A 22,321-nucleotide genomic window follows, 5' to 3' on the forward strand; every position below is an offset into this window, starting at 1 on the left:
ATTCTGTATCTGACATAATTGAGAAACTGGCAAGCTGTGGAGATTCCAGTGTAGCTTCTCTGAGAAGTTGTGAGCCAGTCCATAACTGCTTCCTCTCACATCCATCTGATTGCACCATTTCTGCAGCAAACCCCAAAGCAGGGCGCCAAAACGCAGATGGCATAGGGAGTATCATCCCTCAGTCAAATCACTTTTCCATCTCTAAAGTTTCATCTATTTCGGAAGTCATCTCCAACTAATTGTGTCTGGATTTAGTTGCTAAAATTGTCTTATTTATGAAGCAGCAATATTCAGCCTGAAGGCATTTCTGCTATGGTTGTAGTGACATCGTCAATGGCTGATTTTTTTCATTGGAAAGTAAGTAATTTGTGGGATGTAGTATATTCTGTGTCAACTGCAAGACAATCACTCATTTTCTCATTATATTCAAGTCCGAATTAAAGTTAAGCTAATCACACAGTGTTCAATTTAAGCTTCTTTAATGTTGATGAAAGGTATTTGTAGTTCATATAAACCATACTTATGTGAAGGATAGCAGATGCTTCATATAAATTATCACTTTGATATACATATCTTACGGTTTATGAGAAAAGAGAAAAAATAATACATCGGTTTTGCTACATTTTAATCGTTTTTTTAAGGGATTATTTTTTAGGTCTTGTCAGCAACATCAAACAAAAGGTACTGAGTACTCCACAGGGTACAGAGTGCTGCCAAGCACCTTAGAAAAATTACATGACACGGAGAAAATGCGCTTCTTGCTCCTTGAAGAGCTTACAGTCTAGGGATTTGACAACTCACAGTCTTAGGAACTGAGTGAACAATAAAGTAAGGCAAATTCTTCATCCCCTAGAGCTATTGTGGACTGACTCATTTTAGAATTTGGAATTAATCCAATCAAGATGAGAGACAAGACTAAATTTGGCCGAGAATTCGTTCAGGCTCACATAGTTTTTATTAACATCCGTCTAGTAAACAGAATGGACCTAACAGACAACTGAAAGTAAAGACTAGATCTCTTGAAGTGCAAGGGCTAAAACAACTTAATTGTGGTTACTTATTTTAAAAAGCAAACATACTGAATGGTATGACTAGGGTGATTACACTAGTTTAAAAATAGGCCAGGTACTGACACTGCATTCCCCTCATGCATTGCTCATTTAAAATAGTGAATATTAAAATATGTGGGCTTTACATCTAACCCACAGAAAGCCCACCACAAATGTTCTGTGTATCAAATATCCACCTCATGTGTACTATGAAAGTTTTATTTATGCCCCATTAAGTCAAAAGTAAATAGTCAAATTATAGTAAGCTAATGACCTGCATATTTTCATATGGATGAATGTCAGTATATCTAAATAGGAAATAAATGGCGATCCTATCTACCTATATAAAAAAAATAGAATATCTTTCCAGATTTTGCATACTCCTCACTATAAGAAGAGGTATGCGGGTTTTAAGGTTTCACAATCAGTTGTCAGAAAAACAGCAGTTATGCCTGCAGTATCTCGTTAGCATCTGACTCAATTATTTTTAGATTACATGTTTAGAAGACATTGTAAACCCATCTAAAAATTTGTAATTACTTTGATATGGTTCCAATGTTAACCCTAGAATCATCATCAGAAAGAGTAACAATGTGATGTAGAAGAACAGCTAATCAACATGACTAAAAATATGCTCATTTTCAGAAAAACAATCTGGTCATCTGGAAACAATCACAGCTACAACCTAGGGAACACTCCCATATGGGATACTGATCTGGCCAAGGCACACTTTCTAAGCAGGAAAACTATCAGATCAGGGTGAATTTAGGCCACTTCAGAGGAGCTGCCTATAAACATCCAGACAGACCTTCTTAGGCCGCAGAACTGGTCCAATTCCTCTTAAAGCAGTTTGACACTACCCTACCCACATCAACCCAAAGCTTGAAGTTAAGTCAAAAGAGCATACTGGAGCAAAAGTGAACAGATGTGTAAACTCTAGCACATTCTTATTGCTGTATTATGTCTGAAGATGAGCACATCCTACCCACAACAGTATTGTTCCAGGAAGCAGGGTAGGAGTAGTAGTAAATTAGAAAATAGACTATTAATTGCACAATTAATAGAAAAGTAAAAACATGTTTCAAAATCTACAATAAACCTGTATCCAAAGGAGTCCTATATGTCAGTGATGTGCTGGACTTTGAATTCTGTGGTACAGCTTTGCACTGGACTCCCTCTGGCCTACTGGTCTGGGTGCGGCTTGCTTCCTGCCTGTTGAAGGGTGAATACGCTACACAGAGCTATGATGGTTTCTACTGAGTGGTAAAATTCACAGAAGTTCCAGGTTCATGATGTCAGGATCATTCCTTGTGCAAAGTTTGATGTAGATGAAGATAAAGTGGTTTCTTGGTCAATAATTGTAATTTCTTTCTTTTAAAGTCAGTGGGTTTCTTGTATCTGTAATCACAACAGAAGGATGATTGTTTAAAACACTTTGATAACTGAACTCTTCCAAGGTTAAATACTGGATATGGGGGATTTAGAAGAAATACATACTAGTCACCATCAAATTAGTACTAACTCTATATGCACACCACTTACAGTTCTATTACAATTGGCCCAGGTTTAATTTCATCCATCTCCATGAAAGCAAAACACTTGGTGCTGGTAAACCTTTTTTTAGGCTTGTAGTGTTTGAATTCAAAGAAGATAGCTGCACCTAAGGAATTAAAACAAGCCGCATAAACCACAGATAGCACATTTCTTGTGTGTCAATTCATTTTCTTTGATCACCAGAAGCATATGAACAGCTACAGCGGGCATAATTCGACAAAACAACTTGTGCCAGTCTCAATGATTTGACAGTAACTTACTATGGTTGTCACCCCAAACTCGTCTGTATCTGAGAAGAGTGACATTTCTCCTTATCATCCAATTCTACAAACTATAGCAAAACTTCTTGAGCTAGACTGCTTCAAGAATGTATAACAGTTATGTACACAGGTAGAATCATAAGCTGCTATAAAATACGAAATGCCACAGAAGAACAAAGAAGATACTTCAATACACATAGAAACTCATTAGGTAGAAAATGCATTTAAAAGAGTTCCTAAAAAAATTTAAACTTGAATTATTTCCCTAACCCCGAAACAAAAACTCAAAAATTCAATCCTGGGGGTATTTTGGAATTCAAACAACATAAATCACATGCTGGCTGAGCTGTAAAATGTTATCTCTTTCCCTAATACCTTTTACAGTATTCAAAGCACTGTTGTGATGTTTTTCCTGGAACTGCATGTTTGTGTCAAGGCAGTGCTGTAGAAGACAAAAGGTTCAAAGAGCAAATCTATCTATTCTGCCACTCTCCTCCAATGAGCAAGTGATAATGAGAAATTTAGACAGTTCTGGCCAGGTGCGGTGGCTCATGCCTGTAATCCCAGCATTTTGGGAGGCAGAGGTGGGCAGATCACTTGAGGCCAGGAGTTTGAGACCAGCCTGGGCAACATGGTAAGACCCCACCTCTACAAAAAAATTTTTTAAATAGCCGGGCTTGGTGGCAGGTGCCTGTAGTCCCAGCTACTCGGGAGGCTGAGGAGGGAGGACTGCCTGAGCCCAGGGAGACTGAGGCTGCAGTGAGCCATGATCATGCCACTGTGCCCCAGCCTGTGTGACAAAGCAAGACTGTTTCAAAAAAAGAAAAAAATAAGCAATTTAGACAGTCCTATGTCCCCAAAGTCCAACAGATAAACTCTTCCCCCAATCCTGCAGGAAAAAGCTAAAAATGGAGAAATAAGTTGCCTCATCAATGTGGCCAAGAAAAATGAATTTCTAAAGAAGGCATGGAAAGTGAAGGAAGTAAGTCAGTGTCTCACTCTTCACTGGTTACTTCTAAATACTGCCTTAACCAGAGCAGTCCAGGAGCTTGGCTTTCAAAGATAACATACATTTAATACTGTCACTGATGACAAAACTCACAAGTCACTAGAAGTTCAGCAGTGTTCAGAAATGTGTGTACAGCATTGGCACTTGGGTCCAAATGGACCACATCACATGGCAAGGGAGGAAAGAAAAACCAGTTGTTCAGGAGACAATGGGATGTGGGTGAGAGAGAGATGGGCATATTCAGCCATCTACTCCCAACATGCTCGAAAGGATTACAATAGTTAGGTTACTGGTAACGTCTCTTCCCTAGGTGTGTGACCTTGCCATTTCCACAAACGGTGGCTTCTCTTCTCCCTCCCACAATACTCAGAGGCATTTTGTCATTAGAAAACCTCAAAGATTTTTAAGATACCAGAGTCTTTTCAGCTAGGAAACCCATCTCCTCCTCATGATTGTGTCTTGAGGTTTGAATAAATGTGAATGATAAAGTCACATTTCAAAACAATGCCAAAGTTCAAATATGTTACCATCATTCTGAGGAAGTTAAATTATTAATCTGTATCACCTGTAAATAATATATTTCCTGCATCCCTCATCATGCTTTTTATAAGAAAGAACAAAACATAAAACAAGAATGTCCTGGGAAGATTAAGTTAAAATGTTTGTAAACATGAAAGTATGGTCATTAACACTAATATCAGTTAAAACTACAGTAACGGTAAACAGTAAGTTTGAAGCTGGCGAAAACGAATAGAGTCAAATTTTTAATCTAGTTCTACTTTTATTATCTGGTGAGTCGAGTCATTAAGAAAGAACACTGTAATAAAATAGAAAAGCTAACCCATGAAACACTCCACCTTCTCCCCTCCACATCACAAACATTTCTTAAGGCAACAGAGTTAAAGAAATGAAACAAATCAACAGTTTTGTTCAGAAGACATACTTTGTAACTGAAATTTCTTCAACACTATTTATTAAGCACCTCCTACATACATAGTCTTCTAACACAGCGACTCTGGAGCTTTGGTGTATGTCAGAATCACCTAAAGGGCTTCCTAAAACAGACTGCTAGGCCCGTCCCCATGGTTTCAGATTCAGGATGTCTGGGGGTGCCACCTAACAAGGTTCCAGGTGCTGCTGCTGTTCCAGGAATCATACTCTGAGAACCACTGTTCTAACAGAAGCACTGAAAGGTCTTTTAGTAGAAGAACAGAGGAGGCAGCAGCATCAGACTTGAGAAGTGAAATATAGAATATTTCAGATGCCGAGGCAATCACTTCAAAAGGCACTTGAATATCCTATAGAGCTTGAACATTTCAGAAACTGCAATTGAACCCTCAGGTGATAAAGGGATTCTGAAGTCACCTTTTTGGAGAACACCGAAATTTTCACTGGGCAAAAAGCATGGGTATTTAATACTAAGAACTGTACTTGGAAATGTAACCTCACTGTTTCAAAAATTTGCTTTTGTCCTTTCCTATTTCCTAACAATTAACTGCAAGTTATCGTTCTACCAAACTAGAAATCCTGGAAGAAAACCCTGGTTCTTAATTTCAAGATTAAAACTTAATCATTAAACTTAATCATCAGGGAGCCTTAGGGTGCTCCTGCTTCTCCCAGCCCTTCAGTGTATGAAAAACTTTGTTTTGTTGGTAAAGACAATAAAATTGTATTATCAAAGATTGTTTTACTATATAACAGTGTTATCAGACAAGTAGATAACACAATTCCTAATTTCTAAATTTTAAAAATACGTATATTTATTCAAATCAATAAACACTATGTTACATTTACTTCTGCCAGATACTAACTATGCTAGGTCCCTCACATGTACAAACACAAATAAGATGAGAATTCTGTCCATAAGAAGCCAATGATTATTTAGGATTACAAACCTTTGGTTAATTTTTCAACATGCTTCTGGAGCTCAATGTCCACATTAAAATGAACATATGTATCTTCTTTTCTTGAAGCCACAGGGGTATCTTGCACAGGAGTTAAGTCTATGCCATTCAGATCTAAAGAGAAAAGAAGTTTCTCTTTAGGAACATTCAAGTATACAGACTTAAAAACTGCAGGCCGGGCACGGTTGCTCACGCCTGTAATCCTAGCACTTTGGGAGGCCGAGGCAGGCAGATCATGAGGTCAGGAGATCGAGATCTGGCTAACACAGTTTCACCTGGCTAACAAGGTGAAACCCCATCTCTACTAAAAATACAAAAAAATTAGTCGGGCATGATAGGAGGCACCTGTAGTCCCAGCTACTCGGGAGGCTGAGGCAAGATAATGGCATGAACCCAGGAGGCGGAGCTTGCAGTGAGCCAAGATTGCACCACTGCACTCCAGCCTGGGTGACATCTCAAAAACAAAACCAAAAAACAAAAAACTGCAAACTAGGTAGGGCATGGGGGCTCACGCCTGTAATCCCAGAACTTTGGGAGGCCAAGGTGGGTGGATCACTTGAGGTCAGGAGTTCAAGACTAGCCTGACCAACATGGTGAAACCCCGTCTCTACTAAAAATACAAAAAATTAGCCAGGCGTGGTGGTGCGCACCTGTAATCCCAGCTACTTGGGAGGCTGAGGCAGGAGAATCTCTTGAATCCGGGAGGCAGAGGTTGCAGTGAGCCAAGATTGCGCCACTGTACTCCAGCCTGGGCAATAAGAGTGAAACTCCGTGTCAAAATAACAAAAAACAAACAAATAAACAAAAAAAAAAAACCCTGCCAACTACAGGGGGTATATTTCATAAGGATGCTTGCAGAAAGGTGAGAGGAAATTCTTGGACTAATAGAAATTCCCATTTGGTGTGAGCAGGTATCTGAAGAGTTGCAGGTGATCACAGAGGCATGTGGAGAGGCTGAGTGAGGGGATGGGAGGCTTCGCGGTGGGAAGGAGGAAACCTGTCTCAATCAGGTACAAAAGAAAGCTTGTAGAACACAAAATTTCATCTTTATAGGGAAGAAGTGAAAAGAACTTTTTGTTTTCCTTAGGAAATAGGCCACTATATTTTTGTCTGCAATAAAAACTTAGAATGTAAATAATATGCCTCAATGGGACCTTACCCCTAATTTCCAAACTTGATCAAGTATATGGTTTGGAAAGGCCTTTAAATCTAACATTATCAGAATCCCCCTGCTGTATTCAAATCTAAGGACCAAAAATGGACATGAAAATTGCCACTGAAACCCTTCCATCAATGAATAATTTTACAAATATTATCTAAATTCTCATTATATTTGTTATAACAACCTGTTTTATACCAACTAGACAGAACACTAAATTATTGTGTATGGTTTTAATTTTCTGGATCCAGGAATCTTCCAGTTTAATCAAATTCAACATGGACTCATTTAATGACTACTCAAGTGTTTACGTATTACTCAACAGATTTGTCTTAGAGAACTTAAAACAATATAGTTCATTGATTGTTTCAGTTCTTAAAGATATTTACAAAAATATGTTTTAGTTCAACATGTATGCAAAGGTAACTTAACAGCTACTACAATATCATTAAATATCTTTGTGTTTTACAGTGTACATTCCTGAATGAGTTACACAGTTCTGTAAATGACCGATCAAACTATAATGTAGAGTATATATACTTTCCAGTAGGCCATATATTTGATAACTGATAACATCAGAAGTTAAAAGTTTCACAGCATTAGTGCTGTGGATCATGGTCTCCAAATAATCCCTCTCTGTGGCCAAATTCCTTTTTATTTTAATTGGTACTAATGAACTTTTGAATCTGAACTTATTTCTATGACTGACAAAAGTTCTCTTCATTTGATTTCAGTCCCTATCTGTTTCTTTGACTTGCCTCAAATTACAGATTAAAGTAAACCACTTGGATTAGCTGTGCAGTTGTTTCTGGACAGGAGTATGACAACTTCATTCTCAATTGCCCAATAATTATTTTTAAAAGACTGTTAAGTACTTTATAAAGAAAGTACTATATACAATGTTTGGCAACAACAAAAGAATTCAACCAATGTGGTTTCCCTCTGAAAGACTGAAAAGGTTAACTACCTTTTCACTGGATAGGAGAAAAAAACCAAATCCTAAGAATAATCATGCTTCCTAACCACAGTAACATAGTTAAGGATAAGAAATACTTCACTTGTTGAATGCTCCACAGGATTACGTTCAGAGCAGGCATGCTATGGATCTGTCCTCCTCCCTGTCCTCACTGATCATTCACTTAAGGCCTGATTCTCATCCACCTTTGGAGGACTCTCCAATGTAGACCTCTCTCTTGGACAGGAAGGAGAGGGCCTAACGCAGGAGGGAAACAGAACACTGGGCTTTGCAAACAAACCTACACACCTTTGGAAGGTGAGGGATATTCTGTTAACCTGTATCCTAAATGATGTATCTGCTGATAAAGATGTGTAGCCAGCACCCCAGGTGGGATTTTAAGAATAAAAAGATATACACAAAGAAAAACTTAAAAGCAAAACAGTGTAAGTTATAAATAAGAAAATAAGTAAATCTCTCAAAAGTGTTCAGTGAAGAAGTGATGATCTCTTTCAGGGACTTTGCCTCATTATATAATAGAATGAACTAAAACGAGTTGTCACATACAGAAGACTCCTTGCCCCACCACCAAAAAAAAGCTGTCCCAAATAAGAAGCAACATTATAAAATTCACCTGAGGGAAAAAAAGTAAACAGAGTTACTTACCCTTTACACTAACTGTAATATAGGGATCAATGCACTGCCCAGCATCTTTCAAACCAATTTTCTCAATTCTGATAGTGAGTAACGTCATTCCTGGTTCTGATGGCAACCTTGGTAATAAAGTACCTGGCAACAGGGAAAAAGCAATAAAAGCTTCATGTCATTTCACAATAAGCATTTTAACAAACACAGAGAAGATACAGCCTTGCTCGTAACTGACTTAATAACCAGCCAGGCATTATTTTGGTTCCCAAAACTCCCAAACGCTTGGCATTACTTTTTTCAAATGTTTAATTATACATAAGAGAAATCTGCACTTCCATGTCTCATAGTCACCACTAAAGCAGAAATTATTCAAGTTTGTCAGAAATTCAAGTCACTCCAGGAAGCCCAATTATAAGTTACCACATAATTAATAATAAACTCATTACTTTGTATATGCTTATTTATATAATATACTTCGCATCTCAGTATGAAGTGGTAGAAGAAAAAACTTTTAAAATATTTCTTATATTATCCTAATGTTTGAGAAATATAATACCACAGTTGATCAACAAATCCTTTTAAATTACTTTTTATTTGACACAGGGTCTCACTCTTTCACCCAGGCTGGAGTGCAGTGGCACAATCAGCTCATTGCAGCTCAACCTCCTAGGTTCAAGTGATCCTCCCACCTCAGCCTCCCGAGTACCAGGGACTACAGGCATTTGCCACTAGTTACTATTGATACAGGAAATAATTTACAACTTAGTAATTGTGTATTTAATGGAATAATCTTACAGTCTAATTTCCCATTCTTTTTCTTATGAACATTAAGGAAAAAAAAAAAAAACCACCTGTTGAAATTGCAGTGAAGTTTAGATCAATTTTAGAAAGAATCACATCTTTAGAAATTGCTTCTTCCAATCCATCAACTGTTATCTCTCAGCTTTTTAAAGACTTTTAATTTTCTCAATGGAATTTTATTCTTTTCTTCACAAAAGTCTTATACTTCTTTTGTTGGGTTTATTATAAGATACTTGATATTTTTCTGATACTATTATAGATGTTATAATATTTCATTTTCTGAGCACTTATTGCTTATTTAAAGAGATAGGATCGATTTTTTAATAATACCTCTGCTGGTAGGAAGAACTGATTTTTATGTACAGATTTTATACTCAGGAACTCTACTCTCTTATTAATACTAACAACTTATCCATAGGTTCTCTTTCATGTTCTAAATACATATTCATAACATCTGCAAATAAAGGGACAAGTTTCCTCCAATTTTTATATTTTATTTCTTTTTCTTATACTAGTACACTGGCTAGAACTTCTAAAGCACTGTTGAGGAAAACAGTTAATAGTAGGCACCCTTGTTTTGTTCCTGATCTGAAAAGGAAAGCTTTCTATTTTATCACTAAATATGACTGAGGCACTAAATGTCATTATAGCTACCTTTTATCAGATTAAAAATGTTCTGTTCTTGGTCTGCTAAGAAAGTTTTAAAATCATGAAAGAAATTAGAATGTAATTGAAAACTTTTTCGGCATCTCTTGAGATCATGAGATTCTTCTCCTTAATCTGCTAATGTGAATTACCTTGATATATGCATCTTGCTGATTTAACAATATATTCTGAAAAAAAAAAATCATGCAATAGTTTATGGAGATTTTCCTAATTATTTTCTGTAATAGTCCATGTATTGGCTATTCATTCAGCCAATCTTCGTATGGCAGTTAGGTTGTTTCTAATAGATTACTATTACCAAAAACACCTCAATAGAGAACCTGGTGTATATGCAAGTATTTAAAAAAAATTTTTTTACACGTTATTGGAAGTGTATCTTCAGAGAAAATTCCTAGGAACAGGACTGCTAAACTAAGAAAACTTGTATATTTTTGTTATTATTGAGCTATTGCTGAACTCTCCTTTAAAGGGACTATTATCACTTTCTATTCCCACCAGTGATGAATGAGCCCATTTCCCTATTGCCTCAACAGCAGTAGTTTTAATTTGCATGTCTTTTATCATGTGTGAAGTTGAGTATCTTCTAATATGTTCAAGAGCTATTTGTATATCTTGGGGGGGTGTGTGTGTGTACTATCTGTTCATATATTTTAACCAATTTTCTAATGTTTTGGGGGTGTTGTCACAACTTAAAATTTTCTTTATATATTAAGGATATTAGTCCTTTGTCATTTTGACTTTGATTATGGTGTTTTCTGACAGACAAAAGAGAGAAGTTCCTTTTATGATAGACTATTTTCTCCCAAGTAAACATTAAAAATTCTTCTACCTTTAGGTGAATCACTTTCATAACCTATAATTATCTAGATCTTTTAGTTGAAATAACGAGGCTAACATTTCTTTCTTCCTTACCAACAAACTTTTTTTTCTGCCTGAGAATATAATAAGGTTTAATCTAACTACTAAATATATTTCTAACAATGTAATATGGAGGCAGTGATTCCAAGCCGGAAAGATACCTAATTTATTCAGTTCTTCCCTAATTCAAGGTAGAACATAAAACATTGCACTCCATCATGAAGGTTCAGTTTTATCTTGACTAAGGAACAGCTGAAGCTATGTAATTAAGACGATAGATAGTATAGAAAGGTGTATTTCTCAGTGGTTTCTAATGTGCTCTCTCCCTGCCTAATCAACTCCTACACACCCTTCGAGTCTCAGTTCTGGCTAGATTACTTTTGCTAAACTCCTTCAGTCCTTTTTTCGTTCACTCATAATATACTGTGTCCACCTCTAACCATGATGATGTACTTTTTTTGGCTCTGTCTTACATGGTGAGCATCCTGAAAAACGGGAATGAGTAACTGTTCATTTTTGTATTGTTTGCACTAGTAATAAAGAGATCTTTGTTTTAGAAATATTTTGTTGAATGATAAATAAATTTTACAGTTTTAGAGGTTATTATGCTCTAGTAAACACGTGGCCTGAAAACATATTATCAATGTACTGCCTTATATAATATGCATGAAAGAAGATAAAATACTAGGGTAATACCATACCATTCCAGGGCTAGATTAAAGTTAACATATTTGGGCCGGGCGCGGTGGCTCAAGCCTGTAATCCCAGCACTTTGGGAGGCCGAGACGGGTGGATCACGAGGTCAGGAGATCGAGACCAACCTGGTGAACATGGTGAAACCCCGTCTCTACTAAAAAATACAAAAAACTAGCCGGGCGAGGTGGCGGCGCCTGTAGTCCCAGCTACTCGGGAGGCTGAGGCAGGAGAATGGCGTGAACCCGGGAGGCGGAGCTTGCAGTGAGCTGAGATCCGGCCACTGCAACTCCAGCCTGGGCGACAGAGCGAGACTCCGTCTCAAAAAAAATAAATAAAGTTAACATATTTGTGTGTCAAAGATAAAAACATACAATAATTAAAAATCAAGGCAATGTATTAAAAGCCAGATTTCTAAAACAAAAATGGATGCATTCAACTGTATAGAGTAACATGAGAATAAGTAACTACATTTATAAAACTTTACCAACTGCAGTTCCTGCAATGGGCTTTGTACTGAGCAATGCAGGTTCACAGTGATGAAAAGAGACTATGCAGCCCCTATAGCAATTTTATTATAGGTCTTTGAGCCTCATATGGCAGTAAGCAGTTAAGATTATGCTCACTTGATTTGGTCCATTTAATTTTTTTTTTCAGGAGACAGGGGAAGCCACTGGTAGCTGATGAGCTCTATACAGCAGTCTGATGTCAGCCTCTTCAGCTTTATCTGCCCCAACCTTCCCTTATGCACCAACAGCTGGAGCAAACATGCTCTACTTGTAGCAAAGAAAACTGGAGGAAATTTTTCAATTCAATGTGACTTCTAAAGAAGAGGTATGAGCTAGGAGAGGAAGGTTCTAAGCCTAAGCATAGAGACAATTCTAAGTAAAAACAATGAATTTCAAGCTTCTGAATCCTTTCACTGCACTAGTGCACTGGGGAACACAAAAAAGTCCATTTAATGATGAGACCTACTTATTAATAAGGTTGTACCTGGATGGATAATTTCCAAGTTGCATCATCTGTGAAAAACACTTTATCAATGCAGCGATGGATCCAACAAAATTGAAAAATCGCAACTACAAGTCACAACCATTGATAAGTAAAGATACTGATTATTTTGATATCCTAATGGCCATTTAAAATAGAGTAAAGCTTTTTTTTTTTTTTTTTTAAGTAATGTTCAGTTAAAAAAGGCTCAAAAAGGAAATTAATAGCACAACGTAAGGCCCAGAGAAAGAAAAGTCACACAGTGGGCAAGGATCTCATAATGCCTGCATGTGAAATTACAAGATGTTTTTAGGACAAGATATAGTGTAAGAAATTTAAAAGGTTCTACTCCCAAACTGCACAATAAGTACACACAGAGATGACTTTTCATATCCTGAAGAGGTTTTGTGATAAACTATAAAAAAATAGCTTCTCTACTGAGTCTACAAATTTTACCAATAAATGACATGCTACAGCATTTGTAAGGTGTATAACTAATGGTGAACTCAAGAAAATTTTTTCTGCTGTGAAGGCCCCAAACAAGCAAAGGCCAAGCTGGATTTCACACCCTGTCTTCACGTGTACCTCTGAGGAACTGCCCTGGGCTGTACACTGTGGTGTCAAACAGAAAACCCTGACACTGTCAACTCATGGCTTTCTTCACTGAGGTGCTACTGTCAAAATTCTCACAAATAAAATGAAAAGAGGTTCTAGGTATCACAGAAATGGCTAAGTTTGTTCAACAAAGACCAGTTCACTCAAGAATGTTTTGAAAATTAGCCGGGCACGGTGGCTTACACCTGTAATCCCAGCACTTTGGGAGGCCAAGGTGGGTGGATTACCTGAGGTCAGGAGTTTGAGATCAGCCTGGCCAACATGGTGAAACTCTGTCTCTACTAAAAATACAAAAATTAGCCAGTGTGGTGGTACATGACTGTAATTGAAGCTACTTGGGAGGTTGAGGCAGGAGAATTGCTTGAACCCGGGAGGCAGAGGTTGCAGTGAGCTGAAATTGTACCACTGCACTCCAGCCTGGACGACAGAGCGAGACTCTGTCTCAAAAAAAAAAAAGAATGTTTTGAAAACTGTACAAGTGCCTAACCTAGCAACAAGGCAGGCTCTCAGAAGAGTGTGTTATAGCCACTGCCACCATGGGAAGGAGATGGGGACTGTGCAAGCAAGTCCTCTGTCCAGGCTGGCCATGTGAATCCCCGACCACCAAGGTGTCCAGCAATCAGTACCACTCTCCCTCCTACAGCTGGTACAGAGAAAAGTGGAGGAATATTTGAGGCCCCTCACTTACAACTTCTCTGTTCCAAGAGGAAGCTGATAAAAATGGAGATCCCTGCAAGGAGTAGGATCTTCTCACATTGACTAGTTCTGTGTGTGGCCAAAGGCACTCTGGACAATGGAGATTATGGAGAACCAGACTATGAATGGATGAGGAGTCTGGGGTCACATGGAAGGAACTTGAAGTCAGGGAAATCCTTTAAGACCCTGTCCTCACAAAGAGAAGAGGAAGGCTGCCATTTCCTTTTTTGTCTCATTATTTCTGCTTTAAAAAAAAATTGCTATTGTTTACATCATATACCACAGCAAAAGGAAAATTTTTCTTTTGGTCCAAAAGGGCAAATGGCATGATGGTCTTTGTTCTAAAATAGTAGTGTATCATCACCTAGACCAGAACGTTAAAGAGGCAAAGCCTTCTCAGAAAATCACTAAGGATTGTATCTTCTGAAAACACTGTAATTTGAATTTGCTTATTAAGTTTGTTTGATTTTTAGATAATATTTTATAGATGCTTGTCACAGGCACTGGTACTTCAATGAAAGGTCAGTCCTTATGTTGTCTTGGTGCTTTGAAAATTAAATGTCATGAACAAGGAATACATAATTTTTTTTATCTACACTTTCAGGACAGAGTTCATTGAGGTGTCTAAAATGCAAACTCAACATTATCACATCATAATACATACATATGATAATATATATACATTTTGATAATATACGCATTGCTAGTTTTCACCATTTTTATCATACTTGTAATTAAATTTGCATATCTGGTACGTATCTGATTTTCTCTGTCATCCAAATTTGTTTTGAGTATATATTTCTTTGTGCTGCCAAAATATAATAAAAAAAGATATACTTGATAATGCTTTGCATTATTTTGAGATAATTTTTAACACAATTTAAGATAAAGATATTGCTCAAACTGGCTACAATATTTGGTAGATGGCAGATAACACATGAAATGTGTCTTGAAAATCTGGCAATAGAAAATCTTTGCAATTTGCATTGCACATAGATAACAGGTCATGGTGATACCATTTATTTGTTTGAATTGCTGAGTTACATTTAGAGGTAGAACTTGTGGTAAAATATTAAAATACATATACCATTTATTTTAGCTAGCAATTGATTAGCAGTTGAAGAACATGGGTTCCTCAAGCTTTTACGAGAAAGGCTTTGAAAATATAAGTTAGTTCATTTTGAAATTATTTTAAAAGTTTGAAAAAATTTTAGGGGCCATTATCATTGAAATTATATTATATGTAGGTCTGTTGAATTAAAACTATACCTGATTAAAGTTGTTTGTAAACATAACCATACACTTCAGGTGATATTAACTGCTTGGCCCCTAAACATGTTCTGGATTTCCATAAAAAAAAGAATGCCCTGATAGTCACAGGAAAGCAATGAACATTTGCCGCAGTTTTTGACTTTCTTACATGTGTGCGAGCAAGAAAAGAAACTGCTTCATTTCAGCTGAAAATAAAATCCATGTTTTCTTCTTTCAAGTTCAACTCAGAATTGAGTAGTTATACAGCAAAAAATAAATACAGGCTTGACATTAAATAGGTAAATTTCATTGTTTATTTTGAGTGTCAAAAATAATGTTTTATGCATACATAAGCCTATGTAAGAGATGAAGAACCAGTACCTATGCATAATAATTCTGAAACTGCTAGGACTATTTGAGCTTGAATCACATTACTTAGTAAGAAAATGCTTTTAAAAGTCTTGTAAAAAGTTGTGTCTTGGCTATTTTTAAAGTTATATTGCTTTGGTTTATCATTTTATAGCTTTACAATTCGAGAGTTTCAGTAAATTTCTAGGTTATAAATAATAGGCTATAAGCTTATACTTTCTATTTAAATGAAATCTACCAAGACTATCTTTAGAAAAGTTAACTCCCATTTGGCTAAGCCAATTATATAACATAAATATGTTTGCCTTATGAAATGAAAAAATTTTGAAAAGGAAGGAAGGAGATTAATATCAAGAAAGGTAAGTAAGCTTGACTACCTTTTTTTTTTCTTTTCATGACAGACTGCCTAGAAAGTCATTTTTAAATTTTAAATCAGAAAAAAACTATTTTTGGTCATACCGTATCTACAAACCATACGTCATACCCTCACACCTCATTAGCTTAACAGTGGTAGTGGTTAGTATATGAGTTGTTCAAAACTCATTAAAGGTATATATTAAAAAGAGTGAATTTTTCTTTTTTCTTTTTTTTTTTTGAGACACAGTCTCACTGTTGTTGGCCTGGGCTGGAGTAAAATGGCACAACCTTGGCTCACTGCACCTCCGCCTCCCAGGTTCCAGCAATTCTCCTGCCTCAGCTTCCCAAGTAGATGAGATTACAGGTGCCCACCACTACGCCTGGCTAATTTTTGTATTTTTGGTAGAGATGGGGTTTCACCATGTTGGCCAGGCTGGTCTCGAACTCCTGACCTCAGGTGATTCACCTGCCTCGGCCTCCCAAAGTGTTGGGATTACAGGTGTGAGCCACCACACCCAGCCAAGTGAATTTCACATACGTAAATATCCCAGTAAAACTGATTTTAAATCTTGTGTTCCCTTTGGGTCACAAGAAACTCTTTCTTGCTCTATAATTAAAAGTATCATCTTGCTATGTCAATGAATATAATTTTACAAGCTATTTTTCAATAAGACAGGCCCTGAACAATATGATCCCAAACCAAATATAGCTAATTAAACTATACATACTCTTTCTTTTAGGGGGAAAAAAATTCAGGGACTAGAATGGTTCAGTAATGCATTTGTATCTCTGAAACCGAAATATCACAATGCTGTATCAGAATACAAATTCAGTTCGGGCTTAATCTTACATAGCAAATGGATTTATGATAGAAGTTCTTTTTCAACTGGGCAATCTGAACCCCATAAAGACCTTCATCTGCCCATTTCATGATTTACATCATCTGCTTCTTGTTTGCTACAGAAGTACAGTAAGCAGGAAAACAACCGAATCAGACAGAAATTTATAGAACTGGAAGCTACACCAATTACAGTATGTAGTTTGAAAAGGCAATAAAAATTATCGAGTCAGTGAAACAGCAAAATATCTCACCATCTTGGCAATCTTGAAATACCCTATAAAAGCAAGAAAAATATAGCTCTCTCTTCATAAAGCAAAGTAGATTGGAAATAATGCCCTTGTACCAAAGAAACATTATTAACAATAAGAGCTACCATTGATTGATAGTGCCTGCAATGTTTCCAATAACCCTGCAGTGTAGGTACTGTTATCCCCATGTAGAGATGATGATAAGAGTAACAGCCACCACTAATATTCAGCATATGAACAATACAATGCTAAATGGTTTATACTTAGTATCTTGTTAATCTTCACAATAACCTTATGTATGAGTTAGGCACTATCATTATCCCATTTTATAAAGAAACAGAAGTTCAGATTGGTTTAAGACACAGGTGCAAAGTACCTCAACTAGTGATTAGCAGAGCCCAGACTCAAAAGCCCAGTTATCTGTTGGTCCGAGCCTATATTGTTCCTACTCCAAATGACTCCTCCTCAAGAAGTATTCAAAATACTGGAATATTAATTATGATGAAAGCTATCTGAACAGCACACAGATTGTATTTAACTATAATGGAAAGCTTCTAGAATCTCTTCTAAAATGCATCACAATATTATAGCAGATTGCTATACTTCCCAAAGTAAACTAGTTTATCAGAAATAAAAACTATACTTTATAAGAACAGAACAGAACAGAACAGAGTAAAGCAGTAATTGGGAGAGGCAAGAAATTTACCCAGGCTGCTTGCCAAGGTTATTTACAGGGAGGGAAGATACTCATGGAGAGCTTCCAGAAATAAAAAAGTTTGCCATATATTCTTTGCTTCCTCAAAACAAGATGGGGAAGAAAGGGCAATTGTTCAGTATCCACTCCCATGGGTCCACTTTTAACCACCACAAATTGATTAATTAAAGAAGTACTTATGGCTGGATGCAATGGCTCATGCTTGTAATCCCAGCACTATGGGAGGCTGAGGCAGGTGGATCACCTGAGGTCAGGAGTTCAAGACCAGCCTGGCCAACATGGCAAAACCCTGTCTCTACCAAAAATACAAAAATTAGCCAGGCGTGGTGGCATGCGCCTATAATCCCAGCTACTTGAGAGGGTGAAATACGAGAATTGCTAGAAACCTGGGAGGCAGAGTTTGCAGTAAGCCGAGACCATGCCACTGCACTCCAGGGCTTAGGTGACAGAACGAGACTCTGTGTCAAAAGAAAACAAAACAAAATAAGTACTTATGACAGTATACAGAAAAGAATTAACATAGCAGGCCTAAGATTGTTATTCTTAGAAAACCTCCTTGCAAAGTCAGTCCACGGCTGGCATCTGGGATCTTGGATTTGGGGAGGGTTCCCACCATTCCCTGGTAAGAATGGTCATTGTGCCTAAACTGTGTAAACAATATGATTTGTGCTAAACACCTTGTTTCCTCTGTAGTCTGGAATTTTGGTCTGTGCCAGGCAGAAAGTACCCACATACCCAGTCCCCAATAAAAGCTTTGGGCACTGACTCTAAAGAGCTTCTCTAGTAGACGACATTGTGCATTTCATATATGTTGTCGCAACTTGTTGCATGGGAAATTAAGCACATCTTATGTGACTCTACAGGAAGGGGATTCTTGAAAGCCTGCACCTGGTTACCTCCAGACTTTGCCTGAATGGCTTTTCTGTTTGCTGATTTTGTTCTTGCATTCTCTTGTAATGATTCCTAGCTATGAATATAACTATATAGTGAGCCTCGTGAGTCATCCTAGAGAATCACTGAACATGGGGATGGTCCTGAGGACCCCTGACACGGAGAGTAAGATAACTTCACACCCTACTTATGAAATAGCTACTGCCAATAAAGTTTGCCTAAGATTAGCATGAGCTTTAGAGTGGTTGTATTGCCCCACTAGCAAACACCAAAGTAAGTTTCAAACACCCTGACTTTGGATGCAGTTAAGTAATGTTTATTTTTAATAAGTGATACCTACCGGGAACTCTAGCAGGAAAAGAATCAGGAGACCCTGCTCCAGCACCACCCTCTTCTTCATCTTCTTCAAATTCCAAATTCTCTTCTTCACCAGGTGCCAAAATTCTTCTACATGAAAAAGGGCAGAAAAAACAACGAACTGCAAAACTAAATATACTAGAGAAGCCTCAAAAATACTCGTTTCCCAGGCAAGATACTGATATTAAAAAATGCTGATAGGCTGGGTGCGGTGGCTCATGCTTGTAATCCTAGCACTTTGGGAGGCCGAGGTGGGTGGATTGCCTGAGCTCAGGAGTTCGAGACCAGCCTGGGCAACACGGTGAAATCCCATCTCTACTAAAATACAAAAACATTAGCTGGCCATGGCACCGTGCACCTGTAATCCCAGTTACTTGGGAGGCTGAGGCAGAAGAATTGCTTGAACCTGGAGGCGGAGGTTGCAGTAAGCCGAGATAGCGCCACTGCACACCAGCCTGGATGACAAAGCAAGACTCCATCTCAAAAATAAAATAAAATAAAATAAAATAAAATGCTGATATACTGTTATCACTGTTGATGTCAATGATATTAATAATACTAAAGTTGATATTTAAGAAAACCCAGAAATATCTGAAAAAGAGGTAAAAAATAAAATAAGAAAACAAATATAAATGTTTCTTTTACCTTAATGGGACAGGCTGAACATCAAATGGGAATTCTTTATTATATGTAAGAATATTCTTTAGGACTAGAATAAGAAGATAAAGAAACATGAATTCTTCCGTGAAGCAAAATAAAAAATTATATCTTAAATGATTAATTTTTAATCAATTTTATTATGCATATTAATATATATTTTTAAATTCCCAGCCTTACACCATTTGAGAGCTACACAGTACATTTGTCTACTGAAGGTCTTAGCAAAATTAAAATATCCATGGTGTACTCTAGGTACCAGTATCCTCAGAGTAATGTCAGATCTCCAAGAAGAGTAAGTTCCAGAGTCTCAGAGCCCTCATGGAAAATGAATCCTATCTACAAGGTCTTAGGTGAGACATGGGGTACCAGAAAAAGAGAAGGCCTCCTCCCTATAGTACTTTAATTAAAAGATTTGAGCCTGAGCAACACAGGGAGACTCCTGTCTCTACAAAATAAAAATAAAAATGAGCCAGGCATGGGGGTGCAGGCCTGTGGTCCCAGCTACTCAGGAGGCTGAGGTAGGAGGATCACTTGAGCCCGGGGGGGTCAAGGCTGCAGTGAGCCATGATCATGCCATTGCACTGCAGCCTGGGCAAGAATGATACTCTGTTTAACAAAAAAAAAAAAAAAAAAAAAAAAGTTGTATAGAAGATGCCCAGTTAGAGATACATGAGTACATTTTATTCTCAGTCCTGAGAAGATTTCCTCTCAATGTCATCAAACTGGTAGTTTGTAGCAGCAAGGTTATAATTCTCATATTTCTTTTATGATAAAATTTATTATACTGAGTCCTGGCATTCTGAGGCTTAAAAATTATTATAATCAGTCATGTACCACTTAATAATGTTTCAGTCAGTGACAGACCACATATGTGACAGTGGTCCCATTAGATTATAATGGAGCTGAAAAATTCCAACTGCCTAGTATATACTATACTTTTTATAGTATATTGTTTACATAGAACTTACTGTACTTACTATATTTTTATCATTATTTTAGACTGTACTTCTTCTACTTACTAAAAAAAAAAGTTAATTTTCTTTCTTTCTTTTTTTTTTTTGAGACAGTCTCGCTCCGTCGCCCAAGCTAGAGTGCAATGGCATGATCTCGGCTCACTGCAACTTCCGCTTCCCAGGTTCAAGTGATTCTCCTGCCTCAGCTTCCCAAGTAGCTAGGATTACAGGCGTGAGCCACCACACCTGACTAATTTTTGTATTTTTATAGAGATGGAGTTTTGCCACATTGGCCAGACTGGTCTTGAACTCCTGACCTCAGGTGATTGCCTGCCTCAGCCTCCCCCTAAAAAAAGTTAATTATAAAACAGCCTCAGGCAGGTCCTTCAGGAGGTATCCAGAAGAAGGCATTGTTATCATAGGAGATGACAGCTCCATGTGTATTACTGCCCCGGAAGACCTTCCAGTGGGACAGGATGTGGAGGTGGATGACAGTGATATTGATGATCCTGACCCTGTGTAGGCCTACGCTAATGTGTGTGTGTTTCTTAGTTGTTAAAAAAAAAAAAAAGTTTAAAACGTAAAAACAAACAAAAATTAAAATAGAAAACATTTATAAAATAAGGACATAAAGAAAAAATATTTTTGTGGCCAGCGCATTGGTTCACACCTATAATTCCAGCACTTTGGGAGGCTGAGGCAGATGGATCACTGGCAGACAGGAGTTTGAGACTAGCCTGGTCAACATAGCGAAACCCTGTCTCTACTAAAAATACAAAAAAAATTAGCCAGGCCTAGTGGCACACGACTGTAATCCCAGCTACTCCAGAGGCTGAGGCATGAGAATTGCTTGAACCCAGGAGATGCAGGTGGCAGTGAGCGGAGATCATGCCACTGCACTCCAGCCTGGTCAGCAGAGCCAGACTGTCTCAAAAGCTGTCTCAAAAAAAAAAATATATATATATATATAGAATATATATATATTTGTACAGTTGTACAAAGTGTTTGTATTTAAGCTAAATGGTATTACAAAAGAGTCAAAAAGTTTTAAAAAGTTAAAGTCAATAAAGTTTATATATAGTAAACTAAAGTTAATTTGTTATTAAAGACAGGACAATTTTTACAATAAATTTAGTTTAGCCTAATTGTACAGTGTTTATAAAGTCTACAGTAGTGTACGATAATGTCCTAGGCCTTCATATCCACTTATCACTCACTCACTGCTCACCCAGAGCAACTTTCAGTCCTGCAAGCTCCATTCACAGCAAGTACCCTATAAAGGTATACCATTTATTATCTTTTATATGTATTTTTACTATCCTTTTTCTACTATGTTACATACATAAAAACTTACCACTGTGTTACAATTGCCTACAGTATTCAGTATGGTAACAGGCTGTAGAGGTTTGTAGCCTAGGAGCAACAGGCTCTACCATCTAGGTTTGTATAAGTGCACTCTATGATGCTCACACAACGAAATCACCTAAGGCTGTATTTCCTTGACTGCATCCCTGTCATTAAGTGACAAATGATTGTATATATACGCATAGGTACTTACATATGTATATACACACATGTACTTCCATATTTATATACACACTTTCACAAAGAGGGATTTATCCTGAAGAGAAGTCTTCAAACAATATGGGATCACCTCCTGTGTTCTGGCTGTGATCAATCTGTATTTCAATGGTTACCTTCCGACATGTATACTTAAAGAGAGGCATCTTACAATTCTAGCTACCTCTGAAGGGTACTATAAGTATGTAATTCAGCTTCATTTCTGGCCTTATGGGTGCCCAGTAACTACCCGTGATTACAT

The 22,321-nt window shown here is 37.3% G+C and overlaps 1 protein-coding gene across 1 annotated transcript in view; it reads right to left on the reverse strand.

The window, feature by feature from the left end:
* Positions 1–462: 462 nt before the first annotated feature.
* Positions 463–22,321, reverse strand: part of AIDA (axin interactor, dorsalization associated) — a 43,001-nt gene continuing 21,142 nt past the window's right edge. Inside the window, exons 5-10 of the mRNA XM_015115688.3 lie at positions 19,532–19,595; positions 18,870–18,976; positions 8,557–8,679; positions 5,768–5,890; positions 2,592–2,709; positions 463–2,447 (exon numbers count right to left, since the gene is read on the reverse strand). Of these exons, the coding sequence (XP_014971174.1) occupies positions 2,351–2,447; positions 2,592–2,709; positions 5,768–5,890; positions 8,557–8,679; positions 18,870–18,976; positions 19,532–19,595 (632 nt within the window). The 3' untranslated portion in view covers positions 463–2,350. The remainder of the gene's footprint in view (positions 2,448–2,591; positions 2,710–5,767; positions 5,891–8,556; positions 8,680–18,869; positions 18,977–19,531; positions 19,596–22,321) is intronic.

This window comes from Macaca mulatta, chromosome 1 (genome assembly GCF_049350105.2).
Source record: "Macaca mulatta isolate MMU2019108-1 chromosome 1, T2T-MMU8v2.0, whole genome shotgun sequence".
Lineage (NCBI taxonomy): Eukaryota > Metazoa > Chordata > Mammalia > Primates > Cercopithecidae > Macaca > Macaca mulatta.